The 18,392-nt window shown below is 32.9% G+C and overlaps 1 protein-coding gene across 2 annotated transcripts in view; it reads right to left on the bottom strand.

The window, feature by feature from the left end:
- LOC129218580 (hemicentin-2-like) overlaps positions 1-18,392 on the bottom strand; it is a 180,907-nt gene that overhangs the window by 53,094 nt on the left and 109,421 nt on the right. The window contains exon 2 of one of the 2 annotated variants that reach the window (XM_054852892.1): positions 17,934-18,251. The exons of the other annotated variant lie outside the window; for it this stretch is intronic. Within the exon in view, the coding sequence (XP_054708867.1) occupies positions 17,934-18,251 (318 nt within the window). The remainder of the gene's footprint in view (positions 1-17,933; positions 18,252-18,392) is intronic. 2 annotated transcript variants of the gene reach the window in all.

The following is an 18,392-nucleotide window of genomic DNA, read 5'->3' as shown; positions in this document are numbered from 1 at the left end:
AAAATTTGGAGATAACCAGTACAAATGGTAGGTGAACCCCTCCTCTGTCTTGGGGCAAAAGTAGTCCTGGTACTAGTAGTCCTGGTAGGTGCTTCTGTACAGCATAATTTAGAAAAAAATTCAATGAAAGCCTTCTTAGGGCGTAATCTTTATACGCGTTTTATTTAAAACTTGAAAATGCCCACTTGCATCCCTTTGCTTCTCACTGCCTCAATTGTAAAATAAAACAAATATAAAGTTACTATGTGGAAGTTATTTTGAAATGTCGAATTGAGGTTGTTAAAATCCTACTAATATATTAAAGTAAGTAACATTATATTCATTAATCAGGCATGTTATTTCCTACATATGGTGAATTTATCAGTAGCTATAACAGTAAAAACTTCGTTTCGGACTGCTCATTCTTATAAGATTGTGTATGCCAACTGATAACGTAAAAAACGTAGATGGTTTAACTGACTTCGAATTGTTATTGAAATATAGGAAAGTTAAAAACCAAAATGCAAAAATGAAACTTTTCATACCATACAGTAAAGCTTAAAATAATCGTTCCGTTGATCCTTTATAACTGTAACTTCTAGATGTTTTTAGTATATAATATTACGATACAATTATTTGTAATATCTTAAAAGAAGAAGTAATTTCATTTGCTGCATGTATAAAGGTACAAGCACCCATCCCTGACAGTGCACCTAACGTTGGTTACCACTAATTGTTTATTTTTTCTAAAACATATAAAAAACTTAGGTAAAAACCGAATATAGCGGTATTACCTCACTAATCTAAACTATAACACTTCCTTGTTTTCAGCTAAGTAACTAAAAATAGCTTTGCACTTCATGAGGATTGTTACTGATACTGTTTCGGCTGATTTTATGAAAATTGACCTCCTGAATTCGAATATGACCCCCTTTTACTGTTATTATTCACTGTATATATTTCACCGTATTCACTTATATATCACTCTTCTAAGATTTTTGTTTTACATTTTGTTTTACCACGTGAGCATGTTATCGAACATTGGGCTTATACGAGTGTGACCAATACTCTGGTTTTAAGCCTGAAAAATAAGTAAATGATAATAATATTTCAATATATATATATATATATATATATATATATATATATATATATATATATATATATATATATATATATATAGAGGCAGAAAAAAAAAGTTTTTCAATATCTTTTTTTACCCTCCTTGCCACAAATGTTCTTGTATTTATAATTTTCACCTCTCTAGTCCATCAGTGAAACTTTAACCATTATTAAAATACTCCAATTCCGTCCAAGTCAAAATATTATCTATGTAATTATCGAAAACTGGAAAAACAACGGTGGTTATACAAAAGTGACGACCAGCAACAGGTTCTGGGCGCAGCTAGACTGGTTCTAGTCAATTTACAATTTCCAGTGAAGATCAGTGGCCCTCATAAAACTATCTACTCCCTTGCTCATTCTGTTCCAAGGTTCCACTATCCTGCTAAAATAATAATTTTTCCCAATATCCATGTTAGCCTGAGATTTAAATAGCTTAAAACAATGACTCCTTGTCCTGTTTTCAGAGCTGAACTTCAGTCCCGTAACATCTTTCATTTTAATAAATTTAAACAACATTAATCATGTCCCGTCGGTCTCTTCTTTGCTCAAGACTGTACATCTTTAGCAGTTTGTATGAAATAGTTTGTTGAAATAGATCTATTGATAAACCTAAGCATCTTATTGGCTTTGTTACTAACTATACTGCAATGTTGGCTAAACTTTAAATCCTGACTTATATTTGGATTCAGGAGGTCATTTTACATAGGAATCGGAGAGACTTTTAGAACCATGATATATATACATATGTACAATATGTACATGGGTCATTCTCCAGAAAACGTAAATTTTGAACGAAAATATTTTTCAATTTCGAAAACTTTTTTTTTTTCATGCTTACATGAAAGTGTTACTTACTAGAAGTAACCATAAACAATGGCCCAGCTAATTTCCAATTATTTTACTCATAAATAAAAAAAATGCCTTGTTCACGGAAAAAAAGAAAAAACTTAAAATATTTAAAAATCAAGGCCAATTTAGTATCAAAGTAATTTTGTTAATTATGCAATCAATCAGCTGTTTTAATGATTAGTGGGTATACAATATTAACCTCTCTTAATTAAAGTACGGCTTAATTAGTAGTTTCAAATGTATGTTAAAAATAGTATTTAGTAAATTTGACGACATACTCGCAATTTATATTTTTGGTTAGAATACCTATTACTGATGTATTTCCCCTCCATCATTCATTTTACCCTTAGAAATAATGACATTGATAAGCTGTCTAACGGGGGTGCGATTCACGAAGGTGAGGAATTTTCCATACATTTTTCAGGGAAAATTTGTTTTCTTCATTGCTACAATCTGCACATGTTAAGTGTATGAAAACATGTTCACTTTTTTTTTTATATTAATTTACATCCCTGAAATTCAAGTTCACGGAGGTGAGAAGTCAGAATAACTACACTAAGTTTTTAAAGCAAAATCTATCTTCTTGTTTTTCGACAAAAATCTCACAACTTCAACTATGGCTAAAAATGAACAAGGGGCTCCCTTGCATCATTTACAATAAAATTTGGTGTCATTACTGCCACGTGTTGATGAGGAATGGCATTTTATGTTTAGGTAACGGAGGTGAGAATTTATTGTGGGACATGACTCCTTGTCCTACTAAAACGAACTAAACACAATATTAAAAAACAAATATACTTAAAAAATTAGTATTTGAGATAGGCAGGTTTAAATAGATATATTTTTGATGAAATTAAAAACCATTGTTAAGTGAATTGTTCCTTGTTTTTACTGTAAAAGGCGAGTGACAGAAAAGTTACACTTTTTGAAGAATGACCCATATACGTATATATTGCAGTGTAACTGATGTCAGCTTCAGGTGAAACGTCAGAAATAGGTATTTCTACCGGATTTTTACCTTACTCTCTACCATAATATTAGGTATACACTCACGGGTAAGGTAGATTAGACGTCAACGAAGAAAAAACGCCATTTGGCGACGTCAATCACATGTTTGACTTGGACAAGCCCATTTTGGTGCCAGGTAGACGACGAATGCGAATACTATTCTTTGACTTTTTTTTATGCAGCGGACACCCCTAAAAGTGACTCATAGTGGCAAATGTTCTGGGTATTTGTTTGTTTTCTTTTGGTATAACTTTTCCACGAACGGAGTATATGTTGGTGTGCAGTGCTAAATTTTAAAGTAAATTTCTCTTTCAAGTAGTCGTACTATGAACAAAAGTGCTACAGTTCTTGATATTGTAAATTTTCTTTTGTTCTTACACTCACAAATAATAATCGAAACACGATTTTATTAACTTGATTACTTGTAAATTGCTTCTTTTTTTCGGATATAGTCACTTCTGGTACATCACACTTGATACGTTTTATCAAACATTTATCCCAGTTCAAAATTAAGCCAAAAACATATAAAAAATACACTAATGGCTGATTCGTATATTTTCTTATCTCTACCATTCAAGCAAACAACTTTAAACCTCAAAATGAAGAGAAAAAAAAAGTGCAGAGCATTGAGGAGAAATAAATTTCATTTCACATCCAATTAACTCATTGAAGTACACCTGGCAGTAAATTCTAAGATTTGAAACGCTCTTCTGTATCTCATACTGACAGACAGGAGTAAAATATGATCCGTAGACTTTCTGCACATGTCATTGGTTTTACATATTTCAGTAGACCCGCCTTCTTTTTTACTGATTAGATGTTATTTACTAAATCAATAAAAAAAAAAATACTATTACCTTCCGGACCACAATTTGTTCACTACTCTATATAGGCATATAAACCCTAACTGTAAATGTGATACCCGTATCGGCAGTCTATTGCGACAGACGTAATTTGCTGTGCACTGGGAAAAATAAATAAAGATTAAACACGATTAGTGCAAATTCATGGTTAACATTAAGATTTCTAATAAAACAGATCTCAGCCAGCTCTAGAAACTGTTATGAAAGGTGACTTCTATACGAAAAAATAAAAAAGAAATTTATCTTACATGTCGATTTTATTTTGTTCGGTTTCCATGCGAACAAGTTCTCTTTCTGTCTATTTCATACAAAATATAAACGTCGTAAAAAACCGGAAAACTTTCGAAATTGATTTGTTCAAAGTCAAGAAGGCAGTAACCACAGGGAGGACAATGAGTTATCTGCCGATATCAAGATCAAAGAACGTAAAGAAAATGATTTCAAATAAATAACAAGATAAATGGACGGTTTTTCGTTTTGAAGTAAAACATTTGTTATGGAACAAAGAACACAAGTAAAGGGACTTTCTAACCTTCAGAATTTAATGCAGCGAACAAAATTCAATAAAAGCAAACTAGTGTCGTCTTACGAAAGATGCGTGAAAAAAATCTTTCACTAAAGATTTTTTTCACGCATTTTTCGTTCACATATAACAAGTATTTTATGCTGGTTATTTGTTCCGAATTTTATTTGAGAACGGTTTTGGTAATTAGTACTTATGAGAAAATATTTCGCCGGAAACACGTCTAAACTTTATTACATGTATCAAAAATAACATTAAATGTCACTAAATACATCATACGATTTTCAAAAGGTTTTCTTTATCAAACCGATTTTTAAAAAAAATAGCAGTTGCTCTTTTCGATTTCGATTCCGAGTCACAACTGACTACAACTGTATTTATGTCGAGGACTGCATACTAAGTGCCTTGCCTCCATTATTTTTTTATACCGATAGATGGCTGCACCATCACCGGATCGAACAGTTAATGAGAATTTAGAACTAAACCAGGCGCTAATAGCTACCTGGTGCTAGCACCCCCAGAGGTATCGTTTCACTTGAAGGACATTGAGACCACGAACATATTTGACGTCGCCCAGTCCTCTTTAATGACGACGGTGGGTCTTCGACCATCGAGGTTCGAACTCAGGACCCTCCGGCCCCGAATCCGACACTCTACCGATCTGGCTACCACGGCCCCCAGTTGCTCTTGAATATAGAAACATTTGTTGACTAGAGTGTGCATAGATAGCGCACCTAACACAAACACTTGAAGACAGGTAATCAGGGCAAAAAATGTAAAATGTCACAAGGTAAAATATAAAAACGTAAAATGAAAAACTGTTCAAACATAAAATTTAGAAAGGTAGATTTGAAATTTTCAAAAATATAAAATGCAAAAGCAGGAAATGGCGAAAGAAGTTTGAAGTTAATAAGGTCATCAGTCTGCATGTAATCCTTGTAGTTTTTCTCTGGCCTTGCATTATCTATCATATATATTTCTATGCACTTCCATGTATTCCTTGAGATGCAAACCATCCATAACAGTGTCGCTCCTATATAACGCACAATTTGGTGAAGAAAAGGTGTTGAATTCATATCAAATTACGAACATTGACGAAATATTTCACAGGAACCACACAAGTCTTAGCTTCATTGCAACTATTAAATATATCATCCAATAATAACGATTTAAGTACCTCGATTTCAAAGAGTCGACTTTATAAGAACAAGACTGTTTTAGAAGCATTAGTAATTTTTTCTAGTTAGAAAAGCTATTATTTACTAATACGAAAGAAAACTAGATTCACTTTGAAGAGAATAAGCATCATGAAGTAAGTCTAATGTTCAGTTGTGGTTAACTACATTCTAATAAGTTTGACGGAACGACTTATTTCACTTCATTTATGCTGGATGTAACCGCACGGTGATGTCCGTTCTAAGAATGTAAATAATTTCTCTTGAATACATAAAAATCCCTCCTTCCCGCCCACACCATAAAAAAAACAGTAAAAGTTCCTTTGCAACTTAAAATATTTCTCCATAGAAATAAAACGCATTAAATAACATTATAAGTTGCTTTAAAATGTCAAATAATCCACTAACGCCATTGTTTATTGCCTATCTCGCTAAGCGACCTAGCTACCAAAACCCAGCCAATGAGGAATCTGCATGCATTTTTTTAAAAATTTTTAAATGAAAATTTAAGCCATTTTATAACGATAGACACTGATTTCAGTTCATTCGGACTGCTAGTTATTTTTTAATTATTTTTTAAAGTCTCCCTATTAGCCCCGCCCCCTTAGTTTCCCCATCTCCGCTGATGACGTCAAGATTCATTCCCGCTCCCCGCTCCTTCTGGCACTGAACGCACGTGAGTGTATAGAACATCGCTATCATTCTCAAGCTGGCTCCACGCACAAACTGCCGAAATGCAAGTACTATATTTTACCTCATTGAAATATTCAGCATCGTACATAACAAGTTGAATATTTTTAGAGTACCAAGAGATAAAAATAGTGCAATGCCATCAACACTATTAAAAAGAGAGAGAGAGAGAGAGAAAAAAAACCGAGTTATTCACTCTTCTGTTGCAAAAGTTACTTTACAGAAACTAACAGAATTGTATATTAATTATATAAAATTGTTTTACTTTTTACAAAAGCTATCCCTGATCACTTTTTTTTTTTTATTTATTTTTTTTTTTTAATTCTTCGAATTGAAACGAGCTTATTTTCTTTGAGGATAGAATGTTATTTTTCATGTATTGATTTATTTCATTTCGCTCTGCTTCAACTATTGCATTCAAAACAATAATTGAAATCAAAAGTCTCGATTTGAATTTTGAGTAATTTTTAAGATTTAAAAAAAAAAATGAAGAGGCTTTTTGAATGATTTGCATCTCTAGTCTGCAAAATTAATGAATAAATAAAATACTTTAGAGCAAACAATAAAAAATGAGGAGAAACGTATTGAAGAAATGATAAATTCTCAAAAATTTTAAATTTAAAATCATATTTCCTTTTTACTTCAAAACATATTGAAAGAAGTAGAAAATTCGAAAGGAGTTACAATAAAGATTAATATAGTTTTCATTTATTATTTTGTATTACTTTCCTCTGCTCTAACTTCTGCGTCCAAAACTCGGGTCGTACGAAGACGTGACATTACCCGCCCCCCCCCCCCCCCCAATGTGACCAGAAAAATTAATCTTGTTCGTTGTAACTTCAATGCACAATAGACGAAAGTCTTCCTAATTTAATTATTAATGAATAAAAATCTGAATTATATAGGTAATTAGTATTAAAAAAGTAGCAAATGAAACTTTTATTTATATTTATTAAGTGTTAGCTTTTCAAAAACAATTTTCGAAAAAAGGAATACTGTTAAAAAATCTAAATTATATTTATCTGTAAAATGTCACTACATCAGATAAAAAAGAAGCAATCAAAAATTAATTCACTACGCATTTAAATACATCTGAAAACATGTATAAGCATTTAAAAGCACAAAAATAATGAATATTAATTAACCTAACACATTACGTGTTATTTTTCAGATCAATAATATCAATTTGAACTGGCCAAAATAAAAAAAAAAATATATATATAAAGAGAATGGGGTCGTTTCCGAAATTTATAAGAAATATTTTTTCCTGAAAGAGCACGCTTAAAAACATAGGATTTGACCATTTTTTAAATAATTTGACAAAGTTTAATATTGTTAAAAAATATTTTAATCGGTGCGCATATTCAATTTCCTTTCTTTACGCTTCTACACATGACATCACAAGTGATGGAATACCATTCACTTAATCCATTACCGCAGAACACAATATTTAATTCGTTTCTGAATTATCATAACCTGGAAACGTGCTAGACAGCAAGCGCGCCAAAGTTCATCACTTTTGATGTCATAAAGACCACGCCTTGTTTTAAAAATCGGACGTTTTGAAAAATTAATTAAGAATTTAACGTTTTGAAAATAAAAGATTTTCCTAACTCCGTGCTATTTCCTTTTTGTTCTATAAACTTCAGTGATTAAAAGTAGTGACTGATAACTGTAAAGGGTTTTGACTGATGGAAACAACTCCATTAGGAAAAAAAAGCGCGTAAATTTGACAAAGATAGAAAACAGTAAAGTTGATAGCTGCTTAATGTTATAAAGTATTAAATTCAGAAGGTTTATTCCCCCATATTCCATGCGGGGAGAGGTATCTGTCTAGCTTGGCACTAGCAATTTGTTTGATATCTTCTTAATTTATTTTTTGAGTGTCATTATTTTTTATGGCTAAAATGGCAAGTAGTGTTCATTTGCTCTGCCTCATTAATGAACACAAATACTGTTTTATGAATGTCAGCATCTTTTGCAAGCTGTGACAGTCACTCAGGCCTGATTAAGGCACATGTCTACTAGGCCCTGGGCCTGGTGTCAATCTTCCTAAGGGGCTTCGGATTTTTAAAAAACCTATGCACAGCATTAAAAAAGCATGTATTTTTGTGAAAATGAAAAAAAAAAAAAAGAAAATCATTAGTCATGTTTTAAGTAAATGTTAAACATTATTTTGCGTTGACTTAAAGTGATAGAATAGAGGGGGGGGGGGGGCTTCTAAAGCATTGTAGGCCTTAGCCTCAATTTTAGTTAGTCAGGCCCTGCAGTTACTGGCACTGGACTAGTTTGTAAAATTCTGAGTGGTATCAATAAATATAGAAATAAATCTTTCATTTTTGTTTTCGTTATTAATTTTGTAAATTTTACTTTAAAGTGATTTTATTTTGAATTAGTTAATGATGTACAGCTCAAAATAAATTTTTCAAAGGGGGGGGGGGGGGTTGTGTCCCAATAAAAAGTACGCCCATGACATATAGAGGATCAATAAATGCTCTGTATTTAATTTATTGTGTAAACAATATGAAGTAATTTACTTGTGAATAAAATATTGATGTTCAATTCAAAGTCAGTTTTCTTGTTGTCGGAATTTCGGGGGTTCAGGGTGGGTGATTCAGCTAAGATATACACATCTTCCTCTTCTGAAGATCAAAATAAGAGCACCTTTGTTTTCAATAAACAACGGCAAACCACACTGCGCTCCTATCCCCCTCGTTTCGACTCCTTCCGAACCGGTTCTACTGTAGTAACCCAGGGACTGAATCTTGACGTTGTGCATGCTCCTCCTCTTTTTGTGTCACGTGAGCTTCGTTCCGTTTTTAGCTAATTTTAAGCTGTAACTTTGAAGAATCCAAGTCAGTTTTTTAAAAACTGAGTTGATTTTTGTGAGTTTTAAGTAGAAGACTATTCAAATCAATCAACGTTCCGCGATTGTCCGAACCATGCAGGTTCCTCCTTTGAAGAAAACGAGCGTAAACCCATCTAGAACAAATGGAAAATCCTGTCCCCTGTAGAAAAAAGAATTTAACTCAAATACGCAACGCAATTTACATAAAACGATCATTCCGCCTTCCAAAAGGAAAAAAAAAAAAATTAAACTCCGCATTGCAAATAAAAATTAAAATCTTACTCCCCCATAGAAGAAGATATTAACTTGAATGCGCAATACAATTTATATAAATTTAGAAGCATAAAAGTATTTACTATTATGATATAAGGATCGCGCATTCTCGCAGATGGCAGAATCTTTTCCTAGTTGCTTGAAATTTATCGTTACATATTTTGGACAATTCGTGCAATATCCTTATGAACTACAGTATATGTGTTGTTCTCATGTATAAGTTATATTATTGTGAAATTATATTAAAATCCATTCAGTAATTTTTTCGTGAAAGAGTAACATACATCTGTACATAAAAACTTTCGCGTTTATAATTTTAGTTAGATTACCTATCTTATGCCCTCTCTTATCTCGCAAATGCTTCCTATTATATGAAATGTTATTGACAAATCAGGCTCTGACGCTTATTTATAGGTTACTTGTTTTCGACAATAATTTCAGAACCGTCAAAACGTGCTTCATGGAAAGGTTGAAGGAAAACGAAGTAAGTAACTGCCCTTTAAGTATCAGGGGAGATTAGCCGTAAGACGTTCATAATCTTAGCTGGATCAATTTGTTGCCCATCATCGCGTATTAGGATTACTATAAATGTTTCTGAAATCGTACTTCTAATGTACACGCATTTCGTTTTAGTAGATCCATGGCCAGATCAAGCCCAAGGGTTTTCCAAGTTCTAGGAAAATTTGGTTTCCCTCCTCACAAGAAAATATCACAAGAAAGAACACTGTCTTCCACAAAGTCGATCGAAATTCGACCTGCGTCAGCAACAAGTCTTGTTTGACGCATCGGATCTATTGTTCATTAAAATACCTTAAACTTTGTACTGAGTACTGAGTAATGGCTTTAAGTCTTAGATGCAGGTCAGTTCAGTTGTGGCTATTCAAAATATGGGGTTATGAAAACAAAATCCATAAACACAAATTTGGTGATTTTTAGAACTAAATTGTTAGTGAGCGATGGCTGGGAGGGGGAGGGGTAGAGAACCCCGTAAACGCTCTGAGATGGTTCCACATGTGTTCAACCAGCTGAGGACACCGCTTCACTACTTAAAGCAGACAATATAAAAATAATTGGTAAACCAAATTTTAGTTTACTTAAGTTTCCCTCTGCAGAAAATAAACAAATAAGGAGTATTCAGTAAGTTACCGCCCATTAACATCATTTCCGTCTTCGTCTGGAAATGACTGAGCTGGCGGTTTATTTCATGTATTTCTGCTTTAGCCTTGACTAATGGGCGGTAATTTACTGAATATACTATGCCTTGCCTTCAATCTTGAAGTTGAACCGAACCATTGCTTCGGTCACTCGTCTGGTCTGTGCTAATTCTATATTAGCTACCAGTTTGTTTCGCACTCTTGGCTTCCTTAAGAGGTTTTCCATCTCCAGCTCCGTCACTTTCCTATGCCGGGCTGATGAGTGCTAATAACACGAAACTGCAGTCCTTGGCTGGAAATGACTGAGCTGGCAGTTTATTTCATGTAAATAAGGAGTACTTTGCTTCACCTCTTTTTATTTATAATGCTAGTTACTAAATCAATTTAGTTTTGAATAAAATATTTCTGTTACCTTTGATAAGCAAGTAAGATGTCCCAACATTAATCATTCTTCTTAGGCACATAATTATTATACTTAAGGAGAATTGGAAACAACCCCTTTTTTACAACTTTTTACCCATAACAAAGCATGTTTGGCACGCTCAACCTTTGGCCTTATGAACTTTGGAAGGAGTGAAACTTTTTCTCTTTGTGTAAAACACGGTGAATAGTTTGAGAACTGCATCGTAACTTGAGTTCCCATCTCTTGATGTTTGTTTTGCGGAGCAAGCTCGACTTATTAACATGTGTTTCACACGTACAAAAACGGAAGATTTCCTACATGTTCGTCTTTGTGGTCCTTATTTGCAGAGAATTTCGAGAAAGCTCTAAATGTCCGATTTTATCTAATCAGATTTGTTGCTATTTGAAGTACAATAAGTCTTGAAGTTTTTCAAGCAATCACTTACCTTTTCTTTAATTCTTTAAGTTTAATGCTCAACGGCATGACTATAAAAATCGAATGTGACGTCCCCTAATCGCTTACTAAGCATTTTCATGTAGTGCAGTGTGCAGAAAAAAACAAGCACATTTTGCTTTCTTAAAACACACAAATCTAATTGTTTTTCTAATTTTGTCCATATAACAGGATTGTTTAAATTCAAACTTCATTCTATGAATACGAAATTGCTATTTATTTCCAATAAATATAACAAAAAAAGTTGCATTTATCATTAGTTTCCAGTCATAAAATTTGAATATTTTTCCGACTAAATGCACCCAAGATTTGATAAACTTTCTTTTGTCTTTATAATTTGTGCCACCACTGTAGATTATATTGTATAAAAACACTTACCCCAAGATCTTAGCTAGCTTATTTTCTTTCCGAACTCTTGAACAGCAACGAACACTTGCCACATTTGGAAAGGCTTAGTAATAAGTACCGCCGAGATAGAAGCTCAGGAAAAATCGTATTATGGATAAAAGTTATTAATTATAGAAATACCTGATTGCAAAAGAGAGAAAGTAACTTCATTACGAAAGCTACTATTAGTGGGACTGGAAAGCAATGTGGTTTTTAAATAAATTTTAATAAAAATTTAAATAACTTTGCATTAAGTTTTTTTTTTTAACACTCGTGCAGTAAGTCTTTTGCTTTACACTGAGAAAAAGTTCCATCTCGGATCGATAAAAATCGATTGATTTTGAAGCAAAATGCCTAAAAATGGCATCTGGGATACAAGCCAAATTTTTAAGCTTTTGTTTTGTAGAAAAAGTTGGAGCGAAATGAACAAAAGGAAACCAGATGGTGCAATTTTGTGAGATTATAGTTGAACGATTATTGATTGTTAGAGATTTATCAACTTAGTAGTTAAATAGTAACTTTTTAATTGTTAGTATTAAACAGGAAAAACAATGTTCTGAAACATGATCATGAAAGACCGCACTGTTCAAGGGAAAGACTTTATATATATATATATATTACTGCCGTGGGTAACTTCGTTCATCATCTTTACTTGACATTATATCATCTGGTTTACATTTATTCCTAACGTATGTGACAAAGAGCTTGGAGAGTCTGAGACCCAAAATGCTATCGCCACATATTTTGAACAAAAAATTCAAAATTTTACCGATCATAGATTGAAAATTTGCACACTAGACTGCTAAATGTTGTTGATAACGAGTTAAATTACATTATTGATTAAAAATAAAAGCAGTTCAAATGCTAGTCATGCTTGAGGAAAGCGACAAAACTTTCCAGTCTCCCTAATACTTTATACTTCTGATTTCTTTTTGAACATGAACTATGAAACGTGATCGAAAACATATGAATTATTTCACAGTTGGTTTATATGATGCTAATGGTAAAATTATAAAAAAACGTTTTGTTAATTATTATTCATTGGAAAAATATGGCCAAATCCTTTGCTTTTGGAAGCGTGCCAATAAGATAATAAATGTGTTTTGAGTTAATCTCTAACTTATGAGAAATGTTTTCTGAACTATAATTTTTTCCAGCATCTGCACAGAGTCAACTATCCAAACCATTACTTTGATCGTTTACTAAAATATTAGATAGCCGTTTGCAGAAAGTCTTGCTCAGTTTTGCTTAAAGCAGTTGATTTCGTGTTGTATGTGATAAACGTTGGAGATACATTCAAGAAAGGGTAGTAGACCAATCAAATCTAAATCAGAAAAAAAAAAAAAAAATTCTTAAAAATATCAGTTGGAAAAAATCGGTATTCATTCTTCGGATCGAACTCGATTGAGTTCCCGAAAAAAGGACTTTTTCCGTGATAACGTCATGCGGGTAAAATGTCAACATTTCTTGTTCGGGTTTTTGGATCTGTTTTTACCAACGTCCAAACATTTTAAATTGAAAGCAAAATGATAAAGATCCACATCCGTCATTATTTCTCTGCAGGCTACGTTGACGGTCAAGTTGAATTAAATTAAATACAAATGTAGAAATTGACACTAAATACAAATGTAGAAATTGACTAATGGAAACAGTTTTTTTTCCTTGCAAAAAAAGTCTTTATTATTCATTAAAAAGGAATGAAAATTTCTATATAATGTACGTTTTTGCGTTAGTGGTCTTTTCGGGTTCAGTTTCTTTTAATATGGGTGGATCTAATAGTATTGCTAAAAAAATGGAAGGACTAACGGTAAAAAGCAACATTTTATAAGTTTATAAAAGCTAATGAGGGTTTGTCGAGAAAAGAAGTGACTCCAAAAACGCATCAACACGTACACAAAGACATCCACGAGTTCACTTTTTAAACAGTGAAACCTCCTTTAACTGACATTCCCGATAGTGACGCCTCTAATTAGAGGAAATTTTTGTAAGTCCCAGTCCCTCAGTATAGGTTTTTCCATATTCACTTCGGATAACGGACAGTTATCTGAACAAAAAATACAGTCGGACCTCCATATATCGAAGTAGCAAATTGCCGGGAAAAAATTCGATATATAGAAATTTCGATATATAGAAACAATCTGTTTTTATCATAAAAATCTCTTAAAATGTTAAAATTAAAGCTAATTTTCGTGTATGAAAGCCAATTTTTAATTTTTACGAGCATCGGATTAAAAAATTAAGAATTAAAAAATTAACAGAAATTACACTTTTGCGCCTTCACACATCTTCATTTTTCGGCAATTCAACTTGATCCGCAACATTAGGGTATTTTCGTTTTGACAATGTAATCGGGAGAAAAGTAAAAAATCAATCTACTTAAACTGAATGATTTTTACTGAAGCTAAAAAGACTGAAAATGATAATCAACAGACAAAAGCGATAACTTGAAACTGATTTTACAGTGTTACTGTTTAGAACTAAGATTTGAAGTGAACTTGACGGAATTTAAGAACTCCAGAACGGAACAACAACCTATCCACACATCCCTCAACTCCAGATTCCTTACGAGTTTCATAGCAACCTTTAGTGAACATAATTTTCTCCCCTAACTTTCATTTTTCATGAGACAAACAGTCTAAAGTGGAAAAAAAAATCTACGAATGTCTCGAGAGAAATTTCGATATATAGAGATTTTTTCGATATATAGAAACAATTTTTCTATGTAATGAACATGGAAACGTGCTGGAATTTCAATATATAGAAAATTTCGATATGTGGAAGTTCGATATATGGAGGTCCGACTGTAATTCTTGTGGAACACTTTGAAAAAACTTCCCGTAAGCGAACGATGTACAAAGTGGTTTTACAAATCCAAATTATCATCATCACAATCGGAGTCTTAACTCTGCCCTTCCACCCCTCATTTAATTTGTTTCCCCGTTTAAATCCGTTTTCAGATGTTTTTCACTGCAGTTGCATAGTAAAAGTAGCTTGGGTAACTTTTATAATACATATTCGATTCAGTTTAGATCAAAGTATGAATTAAAATCGCAACTGAAAGAATGTACTTTAAAAGGGCTCATCGATATTCTCGAAGATTAGGATTTTTTCTTTTTCATAATGTATAATCTGATCAAAATTTTTCATGTTGAAAAATTTTCAAAACTTTTGAAGGACCGATGAAATTTGGAAAATGTGGATCATAGTCGAAAAGCTAAGAGTTTTATTCCTAGCAACCACGTTGAAAAAATGCTGTTTCAGACGACGATGTGTATGCAACTTTTGTAAAATGATGTGGGAAAAATTAGCGATTTTTGAATTCACATGCAGCAACAGAAGATTTTTTTTTTAAATCCAAGAATTGGAGACTGAGAGACGCATGTAGCAATTTTAATATTTGTGTATTGATAATTCGATTTTCGATGATAAAAATGATGGCAAAATCTGTTGAATAAATATTTTATTTACTTAAATTAGTTCCTACCTAATGTGCATTACCTTTCTTTTCTGAAAGACAAAAAGATTAGTTACACTTTGAAAACGAAATAATAGTGCATAATACGTAATTATTGTAAGTATGTTAGAGCACGATGTTTTTAGTAGTCTTTTTAAAATATTATAGTTCTTGTTGAGTTAATTACTACAGTCGAACCCGCTTATGGAATAACCAATTTGCCATGAAAATATATTCTAATAAGCGGGATATTCCATTAACTGGAATTAAAAGGACTAGTTTCAGCGATTTGGTGCTTTGAAAGTTCATTACATTAAACGGGATATTCTATTAACCGATATTCCAATAAGCGGGCTTGACTACTAGCTGAAAAAACAAAATTCTAAACTTAATCTTCCCTGATAATAAACACCTCCCTGTGTTAACATGCAAAAGTTTCAGATACCGTGAGTGTCCACTATTCCGAGGTACTTTTTTTTTTTGCTTAAAAATCGTCGATATACAGATATGTAGATAAAACCTTTCTCAACGTTTGATTTAAAAAACTGCAAAAATAAAGATTTTTCATTTCAAGATCACTTTTTCTCATTTCGTGTTCAGCGTTAAGTTGACAAATTTAGCATTTCGGTAAATCTAACATTGTAATCAACATTTGTCACAGATTTAGGTGTCATGTGAGGAATATCTAGTTCATTGCACGTGATGTCGGAATAGATTGTGTAGAGTAACTAGCAAGATGGATTTTTCTTGCTTGTGAGTATAACTGGTTCGTACACAAATTAGTGTGAGATGTAATTTTTCAAACGAAATCAAAAGTAAGCAAATTCCGCTTGTGTCAAAATCAGACAAACAGTAAACTTAGAAAAGCGCTTTCAATAGGGGATATTATTTTCTTTCTCGTGTAGTAACATCATAGATTATATTTACTGAATCTGTTAGACACATGGCGTCTATCATTCAAAATTGATCATTAAAAATTATTCCCGCCGAACCATCCGGCCGAGCACTTTCCAACTGGGAAATGAATTTGGTGATTGAGATAGGTAGGAAACAGGATCATGACGTGTTGTTTAGGTTTTGTATTTTTAAAGTTTTATTTATTTCTCTTAACATTTACTTTTACTTGGTCGTCATCTTAGCCACCTTCCTTCGTCATCTTACCCTATAGTTACATAGATGACGAATATATATATATATATATATATTATATATATATATATATATATTATATATATATATATATTTATATATATATATTATATATATATATATATATATATATATATATATATATATATATATATATGATGATGATGATGATATATATAGATGACGAAAACCGCTTTTGTTTTTGATGATTTTCAATGTTTAAAAAGTAAGTAACTAAATTGAATTAAATTTTTTGTACAGCTTAACAGTTTACGGAAGTCGTTGGTATATGTTTCAAAATTTTATTTCACATGCTAAGGAGAGAAATTTATTCTCATGCTTAGTATCGTCGTCTTCCCCCTCTTTTCTCTACTTAATTTTGTTTCTGTTTCCTTCCTTTTATCTGTAATATTTTCTGAGACATAAGTAGAATTACAAACTTAAACGTAATACAGCTCATTTCATTTTAAGAATGAGACAATGAAGAAGGAAAAAATATTTTTACTGCAATAATCCTGCGTATGTTGAGGTTAAGGATACAAGGATGACCATTAAGCTTTATACGTAAAAAAAAAAATAATTTTTGTTTCCGCTTTCATCCACTAATAAAGAAACTGCAGAGTCGCTTTTCGTTGAGTTTTAAATTTTAAAAGTTTTAGGTCTTCATGTTACATTTCAACTTGAAAGTACTTACGTTTTACAAAAATGGTCAGTCACATTGAATTTAAAAGCTCATTGCGAGAAGAATAAATGATATATTTCCTAATAAGCGAACTGAAAAACGCTGGCCTTTAGAAAACTTTATTCTTACGAGCAAATAACCACTGTTTAGTCATGAGATATTTTCTACTAGTGAAAGAGTGTCTTTTCTTTTTTCAAAACGCTTCTACTTCTGGTTCTGATCTGAACATATATAGATGATTCAATTATAGCTTTTCAAACTTTTTTTTTTCTTTTTTATGGATGATCAGCGGTTCTTACACCGATAAAAAATAATACGTTTCTCTAACATAAACTGAAATTTTCTAGTCAAATGATTTCTTTATAAGCATTTTCTTTTTTTATTTCTCCAATACTTGCTTGTTAGCCACGTTAGACGAAGTGATTTCTAAATAAAGAAAGAGAGGCTACACAGAGAAATTTAGCAATATCACTTACAGCTTTTGAGATTTTTGTGTTTTTATTATGGCTGATCATTGGTTTCATTCATTGATAAAAATGAATACGTTTATCTAAAATTTACTGAAACGATGTAGTCAACGTATTTCTTCCAAACATTTCCTGTATTAACTTATCTAATATTTGCGTGTTAGCTAGGTTAAGAAGACAAAATGATTTCCAAGTCCAGAGACAGTGAGGCTACAAAGAGAAATTTTGCAATATCTCTTATAGCTTTTGAGATAGTTTTGTGCTTTTCTTATGGCTGATCATTGGTTTTATTCATTGATAAAAATGAATACGTTTATCTAACATTTACTGAAATTATCAAGTCAACGTATTTCATCAAAAAATTTCCTGTATTCCCTTATCTAATGTTTGCGTGTTAGCTAGGTTAATAAGACGTGATTTCCAAGTCCAGAGACAGAGAAGAGAAATTTACCTATCACGTGCAGTTTGAGGTCTGCAACCTGGGTGCGCGAACGCTTGTATTCAACCCGGCACCTGTAGGAGCCGTCATCACTCTCTTGAACGGGGTCGAGGGTGAGACGCCCTTCCTGAAAGTGGGCGCGGGCCCCGAGAGAGGGCGCTGAGAAGTGTCGGGCGTTGGCCAGCCCCGCGCCAGCCCGCGCATCCACGCTGTACAGTGGCGTTCCTGCGCCGAAACCCCGGTGCCACAGTACCAATGACGCCAAGGTCAAGTTGAGGTCGCATGGCAATTCGGCCCGGCCTCCCGCCACCACAGTGAGCCTCGAAGAGCCTGAAAATAAAGCTCACCGTTAGAACCATAGACCTTTTCATTAAAAGGAGCCCTCCCCCATCCCCCGTTTCCCTCGTCGTTACGCAAAGTAGAGTTGCCCCTGTTCGCGGAAAATACTTAGAAAGAGTACTGCGTATAAGC

The sequence above is a fragment of the Uloborus diversus genome, chromosome 3 (genome assembly GCF_026930045.1).
Source record: "Uloborus diversus isolate 005 chromosome 3, Udiv.v.3.1, whole genome shotgun sequence".
Classification (NCBI taxonomy): domain Eukaryota; kingdom Metazoa; phylum Arthropoda; class Arachnida; order Araneae; family Uloboridae; genus Uloborus; species Uloborus diversus.
Note: the sequence above shows the minus strand (reverse complement) of the source record. Positions and strands in the feature narration are given on the sequence as shown.